Below are 8,412 nucleotides of genomic sequence, written 5' to 3'. Positions count from 1 at the left end.
GCGTGCAACCTTCGGGTGGCATGGCAGCTGGGCACCAAAAGGGTGCTCACAAGTAGAACAACTTGTCCCGGATGAGGAAAAGATCTGATAAGACGGAATTTCAACACTTGGTTTACAAATCCAGAGCCTGATACTACATAAAGACTATGTCCTCCTCTTTGGGACGAACCTCTAGTGAGAACACACTCTGTACCAAAGTCGATCTGGTTGAAGGAATGCCCTTTATGGAACCAATGGGTGGTGTAGACGATCACAGTTTTTTTCCCATTCAGCGGAATAAGACACAATTGGGCACACTATAGAGGCACTGCGTGGATATCATGTGTAGTAATTGCCACTTTTGAGATCTCTTCATTTGGATCTTTTCATTTCTGGATAATTCGGTTGAAAGCCGCAAATTACGACACTCTGTATCCTCAATTGGATCTCTTCATCTCTGGATAATTCGGTTGAAAGCCGCAAATTTCTACATATACCAATAATGAGATCTCATAGCTCGTACAAGCTGGTTAGTATCATAGCTAGTGGAGACACCAGGCTGGCCACTTTATTCGTTTTTCGTTTTATTGATCTGACAAAATAATGGTACCGATTGATTGCAATCGGTATTGTTGAGCGATCGATGGTTAGTACGCTGAGGATCACATTCCGGGGCTTGGTCAAGAAGGGAGAAGAGATATATCGGTCTAAACGACGGAAGTTGATAAATGCCAACAGTCGAACGAACCACATTCCTTTTCGGACCTTCTGTTAGCGCTAGGAAAGGCTAATCTGGAAGTGTGTAACCTATTGACGTGAAGATGATGTTCATGGGATTCGAAACTACTAATCTATGTGAATCTGCCCGTGATATTTTGCAACCAGTTCGCAAACCACGACTATGTATTGTGTTCAGTCCTACTTGTTTGGGAACTTCGTGATAATCGCTTCGAAGTAGCAAGCAGTCATTTTTACTACTTGTTTTCTTCCCTTGTTGACTTCTTGGTGTAACAAGCCGTCGATTTCTCGTTAAAACATGCTATTTTAGTCGTTCAGCTGTCAAGTCGCTAGAATGAAGCACGAGGGCTTGGATACTGCCAGGTTGCCAAAGCCCACACAGAGGAAGTCGATGAGCAGAGGTCGGATTCGAACCACGGACCTTCCGGCCAGTAAATTCCCGCGCTAACCACTAAGCCATTTCGCAACATGCACGGTTAGGCCAAATCAAATGTACATTACGTTACACATATTCTTTGCCGGTTTTAAGTTCGCTTTTTTTCGTCCAAAATCCAAGATGGTTTGTGAAAATACCGTATCAGAGTAGTAAGGAAAACGAATCGAAAATGCCTTGGTGAAATACACTGATTTGCAAATCAGTTTGTGTGAACAGGAGACGCATGTGAATCCAAACTGAATTTCTAGCCCACTTTGTTATTCAACTGAACGTACTGCACAAACACCACCTCACGCTCACGATATTGCAGTATATTTTCTCGACGAAACACGCTACACGCAAGGTTGACGGAAACTCGGGACTGCGTCTACGTAATGAGCCGATCGTGGGCCCTCGAAGAGTTTTCAGCAACCTTATGAGTAGCGTTTTCCGTCATGGAAATGAAAGTTCTGAGTGTGATGATGTGTCACCACTGTTACGAAATTAGATTAACCTATCCGCGTTTCTACGAAGGCGGTCTAGCCGTGGAGCTTCAGATCGAAGGTAGAGTTGTACCGAGGATTCAAGCAGGGACCGGTTTCCTCCACTAATATTGAGTGCCACACAGTTTGTATTCATTCGGACTATGATATTTCCAGGGTCAATGTGGCGCTTAACCTTCTTGCTTTGTGGCTAGGGTTAGGTTAAGTTCGAACCCAACCCCGGTATCTTGATTGTTTCTGTTTAGGCTTGGAAAACCTAGCAGTATTCTCACCCTCATGCTTCTTTCAGGTGGCATGACAGCCACTCACTGAAATCGTACTACAGCTGAAGGATTGTTACTGATGTAGTAACATATTTCGGAACAAAGTACTCAATGTCTTCCACAATAAAATCAGAGAGTGCACCCTTGAGAAGTTAGGCAATCGAGAAGTAGCCTTTCCTTTCAGAAAATCCTTAACAGTTTCAGGGTAAACATCGGTCGATTACACGCTTCTGACGTCACCGTTTTCTGGTTCTTCCTAAAGATGATTGTGATGTTTAAAAACCTTTTGAAAGGCCTCAGCTTGACAATAGTATGCACCAAGTTCACATTCCCAGTTGTTTACAAACAATCTATTCATCCTGACAGAATCTCTTATCCAAGCAAGGGTTATTTTACTCCGGGAAGTTGGGCCGATCCGTTCGTGCTCCTGTGTTATTGATCCAAGTGGCCTGGTTACAAATAGCGGCTCGCACAAGGGTGACTAGGAGGCGAATGAGAAGCGGTTGCCGGGATAGCCGACTCGGCCAAAAAATTTGAAAGGCATAAAGCGCAGTCCCCAGGTCTGGGACTCAGCTGACGGGCATAGAAACTACGTTGGCTAAACCCAAGCGTGTTAATCCCAGTTTTGAAAATGCTCCCACTCCCCTGATGTTAAAACACACTGCTACGGTGCGAACTCAGACAACGAGACGTACTGGTTGACGAGTCATCGAAATCTACCTGCATTGGCGTAGATCAGGCTCAAACCCCTGACCTTCAAGTGGGACAGGTGAGCCCACAGTTCCCCAGGTCGCGGTAAAAATGTGGCAACCCCTCGAAAGTAGTTTACGTGCCTTTCTATAAGAACCAAAAGGTTCGAAAACCTCAGCAACCGGGTCCCTATCGTGCGGTCAATCTATCAGTTGTGTATAGACGCGATCGGACAGACAAAATCCCACTATTCAAGAAGCGAAACCAAAACGACCTTGACGCTCAAATGCATAAAAAAGGAGGACGTTCTGAACCAGCCCAGATTTTATGTTCAGTGGCTTCTGATCTACTGCGGCAAACGATTTACATGGGGCAGGTCCAACTTTCTGCTGACAGCACGCGATTCNNNAACAAACCTTTCAGGTTATGGCTGCTAAATTACTGCAGTTGCCAGGGCATGACCTTGACCTCATTTACGTATCTTAGACTGGAGTGATGTTCCCAACACGCATGCCAAAGGAAACTCTTGGAAACCACCGTTCACTGGGATGAACTGGTGTAGCATGAAATCAGATGACTGGTGCATCTGTGGTATTTAGATATCAGTATGTTAGGACAGGAGAACAACTGTTTCCCATTTGGTCTAGATTGTTTCAAATATCATATTATCTAATCGATAGTTTGCAGTTGTTCTTGTCAAAGGCACAAAAGTTTGTTGGAAAATGTATCTGTGTTTGACCTATACTACGTCTAATCGCAAGCGGTTTGTTCCAGTTTTCACTCAAAACAATCCAGGATGTACGCATGCAGTCAGTCAAGTGATCCATCCGGCTAGTACTTACAAAATATCAGTAGTATGCTTAAAAGTGGTTGTCATTTATAACGCCATTGTAGGTGGTGTATTTTTAAACCCTTATTTATAATTGAGACGATATTCCTTGTAGATAAGAAGTAATCGTGGGACCGATCAATCACCCATTGTTCAAAAGATGACTGTTCTACTTAACCGGAGTAAGTTGCGTTCTCGAGTCCACTCCTACAGTTCATGGGCCCAAAGCCCAATCGAGTGGATAGTACGAATAAACTAACATAAGTGTTTATCAGGTGTCCTACGTTGTATGCAAAAAATGACAATATTATGAATATACAACGGATGCGCAATTGGTTTTGTGTGAACTGGATGGTCCTAAATTGTTTTTAATTCACTAGCTGCCGGAACAATTTCCTGGGATAGTATCGAAACCACCGGTCTGGATTTCAGTAGTAAGCTCATTTTTTTCAAACCTAGCATACGGACAACTAGGACAAACACACTACTCTCAGCAAAATACCAGGTTTAAATGATCTCTACTTTAGAATGAATATGCAACATACAATTTAATGACATTCAATACGTTGGTGCAACTTACCGTCTTACGGCGATCACGCCGTTTCGATTTGCCAAACAGCTTGATGATTTTACACCTACAGAGTACGGAGCGATTCCCTCGTTTGTATTACACGCCTGGATGCTGACAATCCGCCGTCTGTTTGGATCGATATCCAATATTAGCGTATTTAGATGTACGTTTTTATTCCTAAGCTTCGATCGCTAAAACTAGGTTATATCCAAATTGCCTGCCACCGTGGCTGACGAATTGCTCTGCACCACTGAGTGGCGCAGAGGTGAGCGCATTGTTCACGCGCATGCATACCACGCCACCACGGAAGTCGTATTAGCCAATCAGGTGTCGAGCTTCCGCCTACGGCTGGCCTTCACCCGATTGGTTGGTCTGTGCAGGCGACCACATGCTTTCTGCCGACGACGCCATACTTGGGCGTGTTACGTGGGCAACGGTTGACTCGAGGTCAGGGTGTCCAATACAGGGGAATTTTGATGAACGCGCTTTTCAGCACTTATTAGTCCATATAAGGCTGCAAAAGTGCATGGTTATCGATACATTCATTCTCGAATTCGTACTGCCACACTGGTACATCCATGTTGAGACAATTTTCACGGTTGATGGTGCTTTTTACGCACTGTGATCCTACCTTTTCGCCCACAGGTCGACCAAGAATGGACAGGGGGACACTTAGTTGTAAAAAAATCAGTCTGATGCTAATCGCCTAAAAGCACCGAAAAAGTTCAAGCTAAAGCGTAAGCATACCTAAGGAAACCAATTGATGTACTTTGAGATGTTCGATATTCAAAGTCCAAATCAAACTTATGACACCCAAGCCGCCTGTTTTTCACAACAAACTACACCACTGGTGTTCATTTGGATCCTATAGGTATAATGTGAAACGTTGGAAGCGGTGAAATGATAAAGTACGTGACGAATACTAATTTCTGAACACCTGTGTTCACTAAGTCATTGAGGTAGAAGTTCGCCGATAATATCCGTGACTAGTTGCTATGTGAAAACCAAGACGTGACAGGGGACATGTGAGGAAGTAGGTTGTTTAATGAGGAAAGTCTCAAATAAGCAAAATTATTAATATGGATGATGAAAGTGCAATCTTACATTTCGTCTTGAACATATGGGGTTTTTTGAGAGATCTAAGCAGTCCTGAAAGACGTCCACCACGTAAGTACTGTTGGCTTTACTCACTAGCAAAGTAGAGACAATGTAAGAGATCACGACAACGCACCTTGTCTCATCATTCACACAAAAATGTCGTAGCTTCTCAAAAAAGCCATCATATGGTGGTACCCAACCAGTGGTGGGTTCCAGAAGGCCCGAGATGATGAAAATACTGTTGGGTACTCTCCGAGTGGTGGGTTGACCTATGTTTGGGTGACACCGTCTCATGTGACATACTTGACGAATTTGAATCGCTCCTCTGAAGCTGTAGATTCAGTCGGGTTTGTTCGGTACGGTTTATTACTGTTGTGCGAGATGGCTCAGTGGTTAGAGCACGAATTTATTGACTACAGGGTCCATGGTTCCAACCCGACTCCTGCATCTTGGCTGATCCTGTCTAGGTTCGGGGCAACCAGGCAGTATCCTGACCTTCATGCTTTTTTCAGATAGCACGGCAGCTAGGCAGCCGGGTACGGAAATCATGTTACAGATGAAGGGTTACTTTTTATGTTTTATCTTTTTATTTTCAGCGGTGTAACGGTGAGTACTACTTATAGAGGCGTGAGAGTAGTATGTTTTCTCGTAAATATTTTGAAAGGTGCATAAATCTTGGTAAGTTGTCTGTATAGGGTCGTCCTATTGGCGATCGTAAGTTTGATTCTAGGAATTGGTTGGTAACACCAGGTAACCAAGAGCAAATTTGCAAAGCTCTATCCAGAAGGAGTGGAAACTGTGGCCAACCGGAGAGTTTGGTGCATGCTGGATCACGCATGATGCCAGATGTGCTCGTATCAACATCTCCGTAGCAAAAGGTTTCTTCATTTCACTGTTAGTAGTATCAACAAATCCAATCAGTGTGCTCGGTAAGGCTAACAGTTGAATTTCTATCTGCGCAGTGTCTGTTAGGTGCCTTGCTAAATAATCTCGTTTGGAAAGGCTCAGCAGGGCGTCTTGATTAAACCCCGGATGGAACGGTCCATTGAAGCATACGTGTCAAAGCCTCCAAATTTGAACTGGTGCAACGGAACTGCACTAGGTCCTCAATGACCTAAAGATGAATGGTTTATGTACACTCTGGGTGACTAGAATATCATACGGCGTTAAAGTATGAATGTACAAGTTTTAATTTGGATGACCAAAAGTCCAGATCATCGGGGCATCTTTTGTGATCAATCTGTCGAGGTGTCACACAAGAGTACAGAGCTTCTTGGCTTTTCAGGAAATTCAAACCCAGAGTTGAAACTCTTAAAATTCGTTCCAGTTTTGTATTCCCCCTCAGACGCACAAAACTTGTGTGTCAACCTATGGAGAACAGATTTTGAAAGGTGCATAAATCTTGGTAAGTTGTCTGTATAGGGTCGTCCTATTGGCGATCGTAAGTTTGATTCTAGGAATTGGTTGGTAGCACCAGGTAACCAAGAGCAAATTTGCAAAGCTCTATCCAGAAGGAGTCGAAACTGTGGCCAACCGGAGAGTTTGGTGCATGAACACTCAGCGCCTGATGTGCGAGTCTTGACTGTACTAGCGCCTACCGCGCCTTGAAGAGCATTCACCATTGTTTGTCCTTTCTTCGGTTGTTTCATATCAAAATTTTCCCACACGTTGGGATTCATCTCCTCTGACTGGAACTGTTGGTGGCATGAATTCGAATGAGACGTTTCTATCTTTTCTCTCATATTCTCCTGTTACCCTTCGGCATTCGTCGCTTGCATTCACTTTGTATGTTTGTGACCATGTTCTTCAAAAATACATGACTATAAGGACACAATACTGTTTCATCGGTGCCGTTTCCGAGGGTAAAAACGAATCGGTGTTCTGCCGTAACCTACCGAATATCTGAATGACGTATTGATCAGTGCTCAGTTACTCATTGTTCATTTCATTTCGGAGTTATATAAGTATACAAATGTGTAGATGCATATTTGTACACTGGATATTCTAAGAGATATCACAAAACCTGGTTTATGTTTTGACTACGAAGCAAAAGCCACTACTCTCTCAGATTAGCGGTGTGACTTACGGCGTTGGCTTTTCGTAAAATCGCACTATCACTTACCCTGGCAACAATAAACTGAGATATTGATTACTCCACTGCTCAGTCTTTCGAGTTGTGTTTCTTCTACTGTTCTCAAATCAGTTTCCATGCTTCATTCAGTAAATCCTTGATTTTTTGACTGTTTGTAGTGCTTTGTCCCATCCCGGAGGCTGAGCTTTGGTTAACGGGTGGATTATTCTACAGTGTTTCCGTTGCGTGCGTGTAACGCTTAAACTAGGGCCACATCGACCAGGCAGATGCAATGTCCGCTCGGATCGATAAACTATCTGAGCGGAACTATTAGTCACATGACTAGCGTGGGACCGTTTAACTGAGACTCTCTGACCTAGAAGTTCGGTACGGCCAGTCAGACAGTATGTGGGGGGATGGTGCAGAATTCTGTATTTAGGTTTCAAAAGAAGGGATTCGTCTCAAGCCGTTTGGCTACGTGAGTATTAGTAGCAGATATTGAAGCAAATAAAAAGGAAACAGGCCTTATTTCACGTAAGTTATACACTGGACTTAGATTTTCACCGATGGTTTGTAAAAGCAACAGGTGACATGTGCTGGTGAAATGAATTAATAGACTGAACGTTCAAATCGCTTGAGTTAAGGCAACGGTGATACTACTGATGAGGGAGGCATGCAAGTAGTATGTTTTCTTCTTGAAAAGTGAGATCTATTACGGAATTTGTGGAGTCGCTCTGTAGCATTTGCTTGCAATTGAGTAACAGTCATTGAATATCCGGGAAATTTCAGGAAGGAGCTTTTAAGGTAAAGATGGATATTCAGTTTTGTAAACAAGCTGCATATGAGAGTTTTGCTTCCCAGTCCAATAGTCTGTAACTTTTCAGTTGGCATTTTCTAATAAATGACTCCGCAGTGAAGACCACCTTCCTTTCACCAGCAGTGAATACCACACATGAAATCTCTATCACCTGAATTCTCTCAATCTACTCAGGATAGGCAGATACGGTATGAGTCCCGTATCAAGTGATATTTGTGAAGTAAGTCAGGGGTCTTAAGCAGGAGTTTCATTGCTTCCGCAGGCCTTTTTCCAATCATGGGAAGCGGAGAGTTTGACTGAGGGCGCAGTATGAACACTGTATTCCTCAGCTTGCTTAATTGTGTATTAAGCTACAGTACGGGCTGTTTTGTTGTATGGCTGTGAGACTTGGCCTATTCGAGCAGCGGAACTGAGACGTCTTCAGGTGTTCGACAATTG

At 43.5% G+C, this 8,412-nt stretch overlaps 1 protein-coding gene across 1 annotated transcript; it reads right to left on the bottom strand.

Moving 5' to 3' along the window:
• Positions 1–1,018: 1,018 nt before the first annotated feature.
• T265_08293 (hypothetical protein) lies at positions 1,019–6,765 on the bottom strand (the record flags this gene model as incomplete). The annotated part of the gene is made up of 2 exons (XM_009174049.1): positions 1,019–1,168; positions 6,685–6,765. 2 exons carry the CDS (start codon positions 6,763–6,765, stop codon positions 1,019–1,021), a joined length of 231 nt encoding a protein of 76 aa, XP_009172313.1.
• Between the last annotated feature and the right edge of the window lie 1,647 nt (positions 6,766–8,412).

This window comes from Opisthorchis viverrini (genome assembly GCF_000715545.1).
Source record: "Opisthorchis viverrini unplaced genomic scaffold opera_v5_209, whole genome shotgun sequence".
In the NCBI taxonomy this organism is placed as follows: Eukaryota; Metazoa; Platyhelminthes; class Trematoda; order Opisthorchiida; family Opisthorchiidae; genus Opisthorchis; species Opisthorchis viverrini.
Note: the sequence above shows the minus strand (reverse complement) of the source record. Positions and strands in the feature narration are given on the sequence as shown.